The sequence below is a fragment of the Apis cerana genome, linkage group LG9 (genome assembly GCF_029169275.1).
Source record: "Apis cerana isolate GH-2021 linkage group LG9, AcerK_1.0, whole genome shotgun sequence".
In the NCBI taxonomy this organism is placed as follows: Eukaryota; Metazoa; Arthropoda; class Insecta; order Hymenoptera; family Apidae; genus Apis; species Apis cerana.
The window spans coordinates 8,890,950-8,905,896 of record NC_083860.1 but is presented as its reverse complement, the minus strand read 5'-3'; the positions used below and the strand labels follow the sequence as shown (position 1 = coordinate 8,905,896).

The following is a 14,947-nucleotide window of genomic DNA, read 5'->3' as shown; positions in this document are numbered from 1 at the left end:
GCTCATTTGGCAGCGGGAATAAATATTTCGCACCCTCTTTCAAAGTGAAATTACCATCGCCGGACCCTCGTCGTCAATGCTCCTCCTCTTTGCCCTCCAGCGATGTTTGAGCTTGTTTACCGCCGGCTAAGGGTGAAGCGGTAAAGTACAGGGGAGGATGGAGTTAAATGAGTCTCGTTTGCACCGTCGCGTCGAGGCTCCCAAGTTCCCTCGTGTCCCGAAGACATGAAACGCGAATGAAACGTGGTCGCCAAGTTGTCACCTAACTCTTTGAAAAGATATCTTCACGAAACGAAAACGTGCAAGATATAAAACGGTTGTGAAACAGCATCCCTCGTTCGTTTCAACGGCCAATTACTTCTACGAGATACATCATTCATACTGAATTTTTCGAATCGAGGTATAGGATTCAACGGAGGGATTTTAATAACCGCCTTTCCGTTAACGAAGCGGAAAAAGATGTCCCCGTTTTTCTTTCTCGAAGGAACTGATTCTCTATGATCAACGTCACCGTACAGAAACGCGACGCTGATCTAAATTTTGTTTTTAAGCCAAGGTTTTTATCTCGATACTAATCTGACCCATCCAAGATTACAAGAAATGGATCGACGATTAATCCAGTGCTCGCAAAAACGAACGATTTCAACTTTCGTACTCGAAAATGTTAATCTCGAGTTTTGAAGGAGAGGGATGGACAAACGATAGGTATCATCCATAATACCAATCTTGACCGCGAATTCCACCACTTCATCTTCTCTTTCTGTATCCTGAAACTCGAGCAGAAGCCGGAGAGAGGGAGGAAAAAAAGTTGAGAAGGGAGGGGGGGTCTGAGTTAGAAGTCAGGTTGGTTTGACTCCGAAGTTCGTCGAACGAGACGAAATCCGTTCCTCCATCATCCCTTCGTCCGCTATCGTATCGATTCTCTTTTTTTTCTCCGGTTGATATCCAGGGACGAATTAATCACGGGCGAAAAGTCCAACGGAGGGAATCGGTGGTTGGTCTCTCGATATATCGTAGATACGATCCGACAACCGTTGCGAGGGGAGAGACAAGAAAGACGTTTTCGTGGGTGGTTGAATTTTCGTGGGAGGATCGAAGGTAGTCGAACAAGGTCCGATCTCAGGATCTCTTGGAGGAAATATAGAGTTATAGTGGCGTTATAGATACAACTGATCCGATTATGGAATATTCAAATTCAACGAATTGCTCCATCTTGATATATGGAATATCAGTTTTTTAGAACACTAATGTGAGAACAGGGAAACAGATCTTCTAGCGTCCATCTAATGTGCTTTCAGCAGTGTTATATTTTATCCACTTTGCGAGATTTCATGCATCGATAATCACTATTTTCACTGTTTCTCCTTTAAAGATCAGACCATCGCTCCTTTGTGAAATCGGGATCGAAGATTTATCTACTTTTTTCTAGAATCTGAAAAAGTGTTTCGGTTTCGTTTCATTAAGAAAAATTGAAACTTCGTCTTTTTAGTTTTTCTTTTTTTTCAAATATCATTATTTCTCGTGAACTTTATAATTTAGTCTGAAATTCATATGAAAAAATTTCTCTGTCAATTTAATATAACGTATGCTCGAGCAACAATACATAGAGTCTCTTTCCTATCTCTCTGGATGTTCTTAATCCTTAAGCGACTTCTGAAACGGATGAGTGACGTCAGCGGGATCGGTGTGCGCGACGGTAGAATTTCATTTAAATTTAATTTAAATCCAGCATATCGTATTCGAGATAAAAGGTAATATCGAAAGTTACAGGGATCATCCGATGTTTAATATCCACGTTTCGCGAGGAAATGGATTACAAATGTTCGCTGCGACACTAGTTGTCCTTGCTTTCACACACGCGAAATTTATCTCGCGAAACTCGTAATATCTTCTCGAAATATTGATCGATGAATTTTCCTTTTCCTTCAATAAAGTATAACGGTAGATTTTCACTGATGAACTTAAAAAAACTTGTTCTCCAAACTTTTCCTGCGATACTTTATGCACTTTGGCAGACATTTTGATGTACGCCGAACTTTTATACGAAGATACAGTGCTCTCCATAGCTAGCACGCTCCTCTCCTCCTGTAATTTTGATCTATGAAACGTTTGCCAAACCATCTACCAAGGATCTATCCGAGCCCATCAATTACCAACAAGCTATTTTTTCAAAGCTCAAAGCCTTTGATACGGTTTCGATCCAAGCCCCGAATCGGCTAAAAACCCACAACTGATAGGATTTCAAGGTTCACATGCAATTGGAGGCTCACCAGGCAAGCATCGGGTAATCGTGTTTCATTTAGCCAATCGATGGTGAACCAACAGGACGATAGGATTGCAGTAGTTAAATTTTGAGGCTGATTGAAGCTTATCCAACGAAGAATCGATACATTTGCCGAACCGATTATCCAATCTTGAATTATCACGCCTTACCTTGTTTTTCAATCAACAATTACCAGATATGGAAAAATAATCAAACATCGTCGCCGAGGGAAATTATAATGTAAAATTTCGCGCAATTATCGAATGATATCACGGTGAAGTATTGCAAAGTTTCGCCTCGGATTATCTTTGTCGACGAAGAAATGACGTTTCTCCTGTTCCCGTGGGAAAGAAACAGAAATAAGTAAAGGTGGGATTTGTCATTTGAGGGATTTCACGGATTAGCCTTACCCCGTCGTAGTTTTCTGCCGCGTTTTAACGTAACAGCTATCGTTTCAGTATGCCGGATATACATATACATATACACTCAGTTCAAGGTACACCGGGGCCAGGTTATCCTTATTCTACATTTGTGTCGCCCTGTCCTGGAAAATCCCGAGGGCATTTTACAGGTGTTACATTATTTTCTCTCTGCCGGTGAGATGGGTTCTTTCCACAACCGACCACTGTTTATTTCTCAAATTTCGTTTTGCTTTTCCTCTTCTCTTTTTATGCCTTTTTACGCGCTTTCATATTTATTAATGATTAATGATTAAGCTTCTTAATCTTTAATTAATCTTATTTTCTTTTCCCTTTTTAGTTTCTCTTTGTCCTCTTCGAAGGAAGATTGATCAAACAAGAACATTCGTCACGAGACAAATACAATAACGATCGAAATTCTGGCTATCTACAATTGATTCTTGGAAAGATTATAATTATTTGTAGAAATTTATGATAATTTTAATACGATTTGAATGAGAGAGAGAGAGAGAGAGAGAACAGTTCAACAGTTCAGACGTTGGAAAGTTTAACGGCATTCGTCGAATATCGCGAATCCAAAAGATGGTTAGGCGATCGATTTGTATCGGGCCAAGCTTTCCACCACGTAGTATCATGTATGAACAAGTCCAGATGCGATAACCGGGTAGAAATAGTGAAAGCGGGTATACGTAACAGGTAGTATTGAACGACGAATGAAAGGAAGAAGAAAAGCTTTCATGCACGACGGATTTTTCCGGGATTAGCTGGATCTCTACTCGTATTATATTCGTCGTACAACTATCCAGTAGACTGCTCCCGCGATAATAGCTTCGACGTTAACTGTTTCTTCGTTTTTTTCTCTCTCTCTTTTTTTCCTTCTCTGCAGATTCGAGTTCGAGCCGCGTTTATACGTGTTCTTTCTAAACAAACACAATTCGATGATAGAAATGATATCTACATTAAAAATTAACGAAGATGAAGTGGAAATAGATTTTGTCGTTAAAGAAATTCATTCGTGAATTTTAACGATTCAAATTTTATTCAAATTTGATCGGTATACGAGAATATATAAGTGAGAAATATAATAAAAATGTAATAAAGGAAAAATACGAGGAGAGCGAAATTTCATTTGCTATTGAACGATCGTGCGATTCGATCTTTTCGTAATTATTTGCTCTGCATAAACGAAAAAAGGAACGTCGAATTTAATCCATCCGCACAATGAAGATGAAATTTTTATACCGTAAAAAGATCGATTCGCATATTTTGATACGTTATGTGAATATTGTCGAGAAAAATTTGTTTCTCCGATCATTAAAAAGCTCATATTGAAACCAGTTATAATATTTTTTTTTATATCATAACTCTCTTTTCATGCCTAATTTGAGCATTCAAACCAATAACTTTGCAATAGAACAAAGGAATCTCATAACCTGTAAAGTTTCAAGAAAAATGTGCTTCAATTGCTGCAATTAATTTCTTTAAGAAAGATTTCAGGTTATACGTGCGGAGCTAAACCGGAAAAATTGCGATGAAAATCATGAACGTTTTCTCATCGATTTCTCAATTGAATTTAAGAAAAACCAACTTTCTTTTTCTCGAATCAAACGACGATGTATTTATTTGAGTTTCGAAGGCATCGAGTGCTTCGATAATCTTTAATCTTGAATTGTAAAAATCAGATGATTGAAAATTGTACAACAAATGTACTAAAATTTTTATATTTTAATATCTAGATGGAAGATATATTAGAAGATAAAAAACTAACAAAACGTCACGTCGTTCGATATTTTCGCCAAGCCAGGTTGAGCAATAGATTCGACGACGATAAACTGGCTTCGGAAGGAGGACTAGTTTCGTGGATGTGTTTCCTCCTGAGCTGAATTTCGACAAATTTATGAGACAGCGGAGAGATGAGGTTTGATTGAGCATACGCGACAAAATTAATTTATGCATGTCGCATAAAGGGCACCTGTTCGTCCACGAAAAAATCGGTGATGAACGGGCATAAGATTGGATGACGGAACACTTGTCGAGCAAGTACAATAGATTGTCAATTTGATGCGATTCATCTTTTCACTAACCGATAAATTATTACGAATCTTGTATAATTTCAAACAATTTCAATTTAAAACAGAAAAATTCTTATTAACTTTGATCTTTTCTTCGATTTCCTCCCATTTCCTTTTACATTCTTCATCGTCATTCATCTCGATATTATCTCGATTCTCAATAGAAATTTTTAAAAGTTTCATCAGTTATTTTATTTTTCCAATCAATTTAACCAATCAGAAGGCATTGATCGAATTTTTGTCATAATTAGCTAATAAATGCTATACTGAGCGTGAAACGAAACGTCCACAGAACGTGGTTGGTTGCAAGTTTCGTTGATCCGGGTTGACTGGTGTGTCGCTATGGATAGCAATCTCGGAAATGGCGTGCATTCCTGTCGACGGCACGCCTTTTATGCGACATTCGTTCACACGAGATTCGCAAAAACCGTATTTCCGGCTTTGAGCAGCCTCCATGACACAGTTACTCGCTAATCGATGTAAAAGGATCCCGTTAGATATGTCAGAATTTCAGATTCCGTCAAATAATTCAGAATTATATTGTCAGAATTATATTAAGTATGTTACTTAAGATTACTAAATTTATTAAATATTATTTGCCAAACGTTGTTCGTCCTTATTCGCTCCTTGAACGATTCGATTATTCTGAATTTTGTAGATTGTAATTGTATATACGAATTGTGATCATCGTTTGACTTTCATAGTAGCTGTGATTTTTGCTGATTGCAAAAATTGTGCACGCTGCATTTACCAGACTATTGAATATAAAATTTATTACGTGAAGAAACGCGAAAGAAAAGGAACAAAATATAAATCCAATCTTTCGTTGAATTATAATCGGATAATTGTCGCACCATTACAACAAATTACGAAAAATTGCCGAAAAACGTATGACATTATCCGCGGCGATTTTGAGAAGCTTTATCCTGGAGGAATGCCTAATGAAAGTGCCTAGCGAAAGACTAATTGAGTAACGCACTGCCTTCGTCACGCAAACTTGGAGCACCCCTATGATTAGGGAGAATGAGTGGGAAGGATCTTTGTTAGCCTTAGGATACGAGTTAATAGCATTGGCAAAGTTGACGCACTAGAACGCCACATCGAGGAGCGATGTTAAATGTATTTCGCGCCTTCATGCCCGGAAGAATTAAGTTGGTAATTCACGAAGGCTCGTCCAACAGCTACTCACAGCCTCGTTATCTCGACGTTAAGTAAACTGCATCGTAAAGCGTGCCGGCACTCTCTTAATAACACACTTTGGAACGCCAATATATCGATTAAATTACTATCATTGATGTATACTAACTCTTCCATCGATGAATTCCTCTTGTATTTTTATATTACGAGCGAAATAATACATTCCTTATATCAGAAATTTAAAAGAATCCTTAATTATTATTATTATCAAGATTATGTCTAAAAATTGTGTCAAAGAACACGCTTATTCGACAAATATATTCAACATAAAAATTCCGAAGGCTTTCTATTCTTAAAGAAGAGCTTAGAATGCATTGAAGTTTGTTAACGAGTATACGCAAGCTAAACTAAACTAAAGATGAGGCGGTGTTGTACATCGCGAAACTTTACGAAGAAATCGACTCCGCTTTTAGTCATTCTTCTCTAAAATTCTCGTTAAAAAGTTTTTCTTCCCTTACTAGCTAACCGGCTGATATTACAATTTTATCCTGCTAGTCTATGTATGATTATATATACTCTTTTTTTCCAAGATGATTAGCGTAACAGCGTGATTTACTGCAATCTTTATACGATCAAATTATCAAATATGAACTAGGAAATTTTGGAAATGAATTTAATCCATAAATACGGAAAGTTAAAACAGTATAATTCGAGCAAAAAAAAAAAAAGAAAAAGAAAGATAGATACACCGAAGTAATAAAAATTTCAACTTTTTTATTCGATACTTTCTTTTCGAAAAATATTTTAGATTTTAATTTGATAACAAATATGAAATATGAGAATGTCGGTATGAATTTATACTGCCTCATAGCATCAATATCGAATGTTGCATTTTGGAAGCATATGTACGGATCTATTATTAGATAGAGATGAAAGCAGTAAATGGTCTGATGTCGATACATGTTGTATGTTACCTTGTTAAAGAGAGATTGTTACATTGCTTTAAACGTCTATCTAATGGCATATTTACGACAAAATCGATCTTTTATTTTTGATAATTTTTACGCTGAAGCGAGAAGCAGAGAAACATATACAAGTAAACTGAATTACGAAAAAACAAAACAAAAAAAAAATCAGAAAAATTCTAATAACAAATTTTTATTTATTATTTTCATTTAGCAAAAGAAAGATTAACATATATATGGTTTCCAAGCTATGCAATGCTACGACTGCTTTACAATACCTATGATTAACATATAGAGCATATAAAGCATATAATGAAATATCAAATTCTGTCTGAACGTGGATTCATAGTTGGACTTAACAAAAGGATTATTTCAATATAAATACTGGTTATAATTTCGATATAAAATCAAACACAAGTTTACTTAATTTTACTTAATGAACCGTAAGATAAAGGTTATAATTTACGCCAAGAATCAAAATAAAAACATATAATTATTTTTACCAACCTTTTACTGAAGTTTCTTGCATATTTCTTGAACATCAAAATTATATTCCTTCCATGATACACCGTATTATCACTTTGACCACAGTAACAGACCAATAACGGAACAGAAACCACTCAGCTAATTGTCCTAATTGTGTAACGCTTTTCGCGCGTAACGTTTCAGATAGATGCAATAGGTTAAGTCAGTCTATAGTCTAGCCATACGTACTAAAATCGAGACACGAACCGAAATACTCAAGTTGATACTGGTATTCCCTTCTATATCGACGCATTCGCTGATTTCCGCCCATATTCCGAGCAGTGTGGGCAGCGTATGCGCGGAGCATGCGCAGCTTCATACGAGCAACGTCGCCTGACGCCAGTCTGTCCGAGATTCAAGTAACGGAAAGATCGGTTCCTCTGGTCCAGCGCGGTCCGCGTTCGCGTCTCGTATCCTTTTCCTTCTAATGCGTGATCCTCACGATATATCTGTGGATTGGATCGCGTTACGCGGCCACCACGTGACAGAGGAATCGTTGTATCAGTCCGGAAAGTGTGAAGTGCGTGAAAAAAGTGTTCTCGGTCCAGTGTTGTCGCGTGTGTCGTTCCGAGGCCAATTCTGATCAGATTGAGAGGGTTGCGTGTATCTGTGCGATATAATTCTCCTGTAGTTGGTCACTGGAAACAAGGAACGCATTTCTCTACCACGGAAAAGCATTTTTTTTCTATAACCTTTGTGATTTTACTTTGAACCGATCCATTAACGGAGTGAGGATAAGCTGAACAGTGTAAGAAGTCACCTATCGTTGTTAGTTTGTTGAATAGGATATAATCGAGCGACACGCAGTGTAACAGTGATTCGATGTGGATTTTTTGTCGGTCTCGAATGATCGATCGGAGTTCCTGTCTTTAGATGGTGGCTCGTCGAAATTGCTCGGATTATCGATATGTTCGTATTAGGTACTGATTCTCTGGAATAATAACGTTTCGTTTTATTCGAAATTCTCTCGAAACGTGTCTACACAATTTTCTGGAAACGGTGTATATACGAGAAGCAATAAAAAAATGTCCGCGTAATAACGGAAGAAGAAAATTTGAAAAGCTTTGGTTCGTCCAAAGAGTAAAAAAAGAAAATAAAGAACAGTGGTAAAACGGTGGACGTAATTCGACGGCATCCGGTGCCTTCTTTTCTCTATCCGCTCCGACGAGCCGGGTCGTAAGGATGAAGCGAACCGGTAAACATCGGAGCCATGGCTTTCTCTTGGGCATCATTAGGGCGGGCGCTTTTTATTTGTACCGCCATATTAAACATGCTATCAGAAACGAGATCGTTTTTTTATAACTTCGACGATATTTTCAAAATGATTCCAACCATTCCTTGGGCTTTTACAAAACGATCAATTTTACCTTTCCAAACTTGATCCAATCATATTTTTACATCGAAAAAATTGGAATATAATATGCCATCGAAAACATCGTACGAGAAATAAACGGAGAAGCATACTGCGCAATATTTATGTTTCATAACATTCGCTTGGGAAATGTCTACGTCCGCATGTTGACTACTCGCAGGAAGGTAATCAGCGAGTTTTCCAAGAAAGGTGGATAAACATTGTTTTGAACGTAAAAAGGAACTTGGTTTACATAGCAAACTCGTTCAACTCTCGCCGATAATAACATCCAACGGTATCTCTAGAATAATAAAGATGACGTAAATGTATTCGTACGAGAATTCGAGCGTCATCGTGTTGAAACGGACCCTTCGGGCAGTCATTTTGGAATATTGTGAAGCTCGTTTCGAGGCCGATCGTCTACTGATGCATCCTGGACGCGCACCAGGTCCTCGTGGCGACGAGGTGGGCACGATCGCGCGCGTTCCAGCCTCCGGGGGCGGGTAGAAGTGTACGAAGGGGGAAATGAAATCTTTGGTCGGATTCGAGTGATCGCGAAAGGAAGCAGGCGTGGAGACGGGGTTTCAAGGGCGCGAACGAAGATGACGTCGTCGATCCTGGCGCTGCTCGGCCTAATCCTGGCGACCGCCAGCGCCGAGCTAAGCTCAAGGATCGTCAGGACAAAGTACGGGGATCTATCAGGCGTTATCGTGACCCTCGATCGGCACCTCGAGGGCGTCGAGGTGTTTCGTGGCGTTCCGTACGCGTCGCCGCCGATCGGCTCGTTGCGTTTCATGCCTCCCGTGAGCAGCGCGTTGTGGCACGGCGTTAAAGTGGCGGACAAATTCGGACCGGTCTGTCCCCAAAGGCTACCCGAGCTCAGTGACAAAATGCCGAAAGGAAGGGTCGAGTATTTGAGGAGATTGCTGCCCTACCTAAGGAACCAGAGCGAGGATTGCTTATACTTAAACGTCTACGCACCGGTCCAAGGTAAATCTGTTTTGATTCTCTAATAATTATGTGATAGAAGCTCGTTTTTTTTTTATTATTTGAACGATTCTTAAACGTAAGCTTGCAACGAAATTGAAATTATTCCTGCTCACCAGGATCCTTCGTTATCTCAGTAGGACGCTCATTTTCGTTATATCGGAAAATCATTGCACGCATGAAACTTGTATAACTTTCTTTACATCTATTTCTGCGCATCAATTCTACGGTCTAAAAAATTCCTTCAAAAAGATTATGAACTCCTATTTTATGTATTTTAAATATTTTTTTTGAACAGAATACGAATAGAATATACATGTATAAATAATTTTATTTATTTGTTCTTGTATATCTCAAATTCATATTTTTCTTAATCGATTTGAACTATTAATGTTCGGTGGACCAAAGAATTCTTATATTTCTCAAATATCCATGCTGATTCCCAGTTAAGGTGGAAGAATTTCTTTGTGCCACGTACTTTTATTTGCTTTTATTTCATCTAAACACGAGCAGAATTCCACATAAAATGAATGGTCGCCGTGTGGATATAGCTGCTCTGGAACAAATGAACGGCCCACGTGTTTATCTTTCACATCTTCTTCTTCACGAGCGATTTCGCACGATTCCTATAACAATCCACGAGATATTTAATAGCTTATCATTCGCGCAGAAAATTTTATTTAGAACATTCCAGATCCTTGCGTGAATAGAAATCGTTATCGTGAAAATCGAGGACTATTTTAAATGCGTTCGCGTGTCTCTTTTCTATTTTTCGCGTTTTCATTTTGAACGCGGCATCCTTTGTACGCGATGATTGCGACGAGATCTTTTCCAGAGGTAGAAATATGCATCGATTCTTTAACGGCCTTTCATCGATATTCTGATTTGTCAAAGGATTTCTATGCATCTAAACGTGTGACATGGATTAATTTCGATACAGATGCAGAACAGAATAAAGAGAGAGATGTTTAAAAAAATTCTTTATTTCCTGGACAATTTTAATGTCCGTCTTTTTCAATTCGTATTAACAAACATTATTGCTATTTATTATATATACGTCAGAAATTAATTAGATTAGAAATTTTCGTAACTTGGTTGATAAAATAAATTCGATACTGTTGTAGCTCAAATAAATTTCAGAACGAATAAAAAAAATGAATCAAAGATAGAGAATAACGTAAATAAATACATAATCGAAACAATAAAAGCAATATTTTATTTACCATTCGGAAATTTACATAACTTTACATAATTTTGAAATAATTTAAATGTTTCAACTTTTTGATATTCTCTATTCTCGATTCATGGATCGAATATATTAAAAATTTTGATAAAATTACGCAACGATGCGCGATTAGAGGAGGACTATACGTTTCCACGAGTAAATCCCTTGTTTCTAATTCAGCCTTGGCGACGTGGCCGTGGGAAAAAAGTTGTCGACAAGGGATGGCCGCGTACGTTCCGCGGATTCTGCTCCAACTCGGTGGACATAGTAGTATTTCAGAATAATAACCCAGCAGCGAGCCATTGTCGGGACGGTGCAAACAAAGAATCCATGAAAACGACCATTAATTTGCCGATTTGAATGGGAAGTGTTATTTTACAGCCGGGTGTTCGTTTCTCATAAATCGTTTTGCACCCGTGGAATTCACCTGATCACCCTATCCCCCTCAGTCATTTCGATTCATCCCCTTATCCTGCTCGCGTGCCATCAATTTTTCATATTTCTCGCGAATATTTTTGACATGGGTTACAAAATTATCGAACTTAAATTAAATTCTATCCTTCGTCGATTTTAACTTTACTCTACGAAAGTACGTATGTACGTATAAAATCATAAGATTCTTCGGATAAAGTGCCCTTAAATCTAATCAATATTTTCACAGTTTTCTATACAATTCCAATTTATAGTAAACTTCGAAAAGAAGCTTTTCCTCCATCTCCAACTTCCATCGATATATCCTCAATATCCTCACTTGTGTTGCAAATTCCATTGAAGCATTTCTTGACTAAACTTTCATATTTGCATTCTTCCAAAACCTTCTTCGCGCAAAAACCTCCGATTAATTAAAATCCCGCGAGCCGTTTTTCACCCGTCTACTCTCCGCCCATTCTCGGCTTAAATCGCTAACCGACCGTATCGGAATAAAACGAAAAACAAACGCGACGTGGTAAATTTGCATTTCCGTCGGTGGGTGGACAATCACACCAGTTAGTCGATTCAGGATGCGGAGAGATGTGCGTTGGCGCGCAAGTCCGCCGGGATTGCGCCTTGCCCGATTCCGTTCGATCCCGCTTCCGCCCGCTTATTTTCACCGTTTCGCGATACTTACACATAATCCAATAGCCGTGTTTGCAGATCGCTCGAAACGGCGAAAACGCGCCGTTCTCTGCATCCACGTACACACACGCGCGTGGTGGCCAACACGTTCCGAGCATTTGTTCCCAAGGATTCGGCCGGCCGGTTTCTATCTTCTCTCGGTTTTCGTTTATCGGTTGCCGGCTGCGAACCGCCCAGTGAAAAACGACGCGAAAACCTCTCACGAGGAAGCAGTTCCAGACGTTGGGTACCGCGCCGAGAAAACGGGCGCCGTTTACTTTTCGTCCAGGAAGCGGAAATTTCAGAGATTCGTTCCCTCTTTACCTTTGAATCCGAAGAGCCACGGGGATTCGGTAATCGATACGGGCTGCGAGGTAAAATGTATCGTTGAAATATTTTCCGAGGGGAGATACGTAATTGTTCGTGAAATCGTATTGGGATTTTTCATCGGACCGTGTACGGCTCTCTGCTCCGTGCACGCTCTTATTGTACTTGGAGGTATACGCGAAGGAAGGAATTTAATTAATTTTTTTAGGATCGGTGGATTTTAAGAATTTTAACGAAGTTGCGTCGATGAGTTTGCGCGGATTGACTCGGGCAAATGTCGAGCGACGTGATAAGTCAAAATTTCGCCAACTTCTCTGTTTTTATTATTCTTCGATACTCTAATTTCAAACGCTCCATCCTCCCACGCAGCGCTCATTCATAATAAACAATCTCGCCGAAATACCGTTTCCCCCAATCCGTTCCAATGAATTTTTCCACTAATTTGAAATCTAAATTGCCCGTGTATTTTCTCTGCCTTGTTTATAAATACGTTAATTAAATTGTTCAAAATTCAGCGCAATGTTCATACATTATGCATATTGCGCCTAAAAACATATCAATCTTCTTCTATAAATAAATATACGTTAATATTTTCCCGGTTTAATTAAAACCGTATCTCGCGGCGAGATTGTATAATTAATGGACAACCCTTTTCTTAGATCAACGAAGGGAAAAATAAAGGGGGTTGATTATTCGAGGCAGGGCTGTCTATCATGCGGTGGCAACATGAGGGGCACCGCGATTAATATACAGGCGGAATTAATTAGCATAACACGCGAGATTCGAGACAAGAGAATGGGCGTGTAAAGGTGGAAGAACGATGAAGAATCGTGGATTTTTCTTTTCTTTTTTTCTTTAACGCAAACCCTTTCGATCCATCTCGACAGTGTACGCCCCGTCCAAAGGAGATTGCGCTTCGCGTAATTTCTTGATCGAGGAAAAGAAATTGTATTTAAATGGACCATGCAAATCTGTGGCAAGTCGGTGGCGTTTCCGCATTACGTACACCGTGGAATCTTGTTATGCTAATTTCCAGCAACGTTTCGTGTTTCCTCCTGGTATTCGATTGGAAAAGGGTTGCCCGATTCCTGTTAAAGATTCTATAGTTGCTATCGAGCGATCGATTCTTTGCCCGTACATGGAAGAGCGAATCGTGTATGTTTTAGAAGAGGAGAACGGCAGTTTGGTATTTTATGGGATATATTTGGTCGGATGGAAAAGAATGGCTCGAGTAAAAAAAGATACAAGGAGGCTCGAAATAGCATTTCTTTTTCCTTTTATTCTCCAAGTAATCGATATTTTATTTTAACTCTTTGAAATTTTCTCTGAAACTATTCACTATGTTGAAAATTCAGAGCAAGCTGAAATTATTCTTTGTACACTTTGTACAATTCACCATACATTTTGCTATTATTTTCGATTAGAGTGATAAATCATTATTGGATTATGGGGAAATGTATCTTTTGCACGCAATATGACGCAAGATTATCGAGAGATAAGATCAGTCTGTATATATGCGGATCTAATTTATAGGTGTAATCATCGAGCCACATGACGACTGATAAGATCAAGCCTCGTAAACGGTCTTACACGGTACGATTAATTATCAAATTTAATTAAAGTGTTGCTGTTTTACGCGTATAGAAGATGCGCGAACACCAACACCACTGTTTACCGACTTATCGATTCATATATCTGGTACCGTAGAGAATTGAGAAAAGAAAAAGGAAAATAAAGGAAAAAAGAAAAAAGAAGGAAAAACGATAAAGGATGGCACGAATATAGGACGTCTTACCGCTTTACCGCGTCGTACCATCGTCGAGGTTTGCATTTTTTGGCACGTTACACACCCTGTGCACGCCACGCGTTGCGCTGACCTAAGAAAAACAGCACCACTTGACCCTGCATCGCTTAAATGCTGAGCGAGCTGGAAAAAATCGCGATCCACCGAGCGTGTGGTTGGCTTTATGAAAGAATATTTTTCCTCGAACGTTATTTCAATGAAAATTGCACATATATATCATAAACGATCCGTTCGAATCTAAAAATATCAGAGCTTGCTTTGTACTTAAAAACTATACGATTTGCACATTGCACGGAAGCAATGAACAACAATTTATTACTTTTATTTCCGTTATATATTTTTGACGTTTTCTTTGTCGCCTCTGCTCTTGGAGACGCGATAACACGTCTTCCGGTATTCCTCTCGCGGTCAGAAATAGATAGGATATTTTGCGACGGTATTTTAGGGATCACGATCGGATGGAATCGACGGAATAACACGAGGAGGTAGGAACGACGCAAAGAAAACACGTGTCTCCGCGAGTCGAAGATGTGGTGTAGGACTTTTCAATTTCGATGAGGGTGAACTCGTTTCGCAGAGGAATAACCGCTGCTCTTTTTGACGTTGCCGGGAAAAGTGTTGGGGGGTTAGGCGGGAATCCTGTTGCGCGTCGTTATATATCGGATCATCCGGATAATAGATTTGTCGAGGGTAAACTCCGCGCAAATTTTTGTCTCCCGTCTCTCAACTAAGCCGCCGCTGGAAAATTTAAAGAAAGCATTCATCCGTGGTGATCTG

General features: G+C 38.9%; 1 protein-coding gene across 3 annotated transcripts in view; it reads left to right on the top strand.

The window, feature by feature from the left end:
- The first annotated feature begins 7,662 nt into the window (after positions 1 to 7,662).
- Positions 7,663 to 14,947, top strand: part of LOC108004171 (neuroligin-1) — a 240,568-nt gene continuing 233,283 nt past the window's right edge. For 2 of the 3 annotated variants that reach the window (XM_062079430.1, XM_062079431.1), the window contains exon 1: positions 7,706 to 9,722. In XM_062079430.1, the coding sequence (XP_061935414.1) occupies positions 9,335 to 9,722 (388 nt within the window). In that variant the 5' untranslated portion in view covers positions 7,706 to 9,334. Of the gene's footprint in view, positions 9,723 to 14,947 lie in introns of all 3 variants that reach the window. The other variant, XM_062079429.1, reaches the window with a different exon arrangement.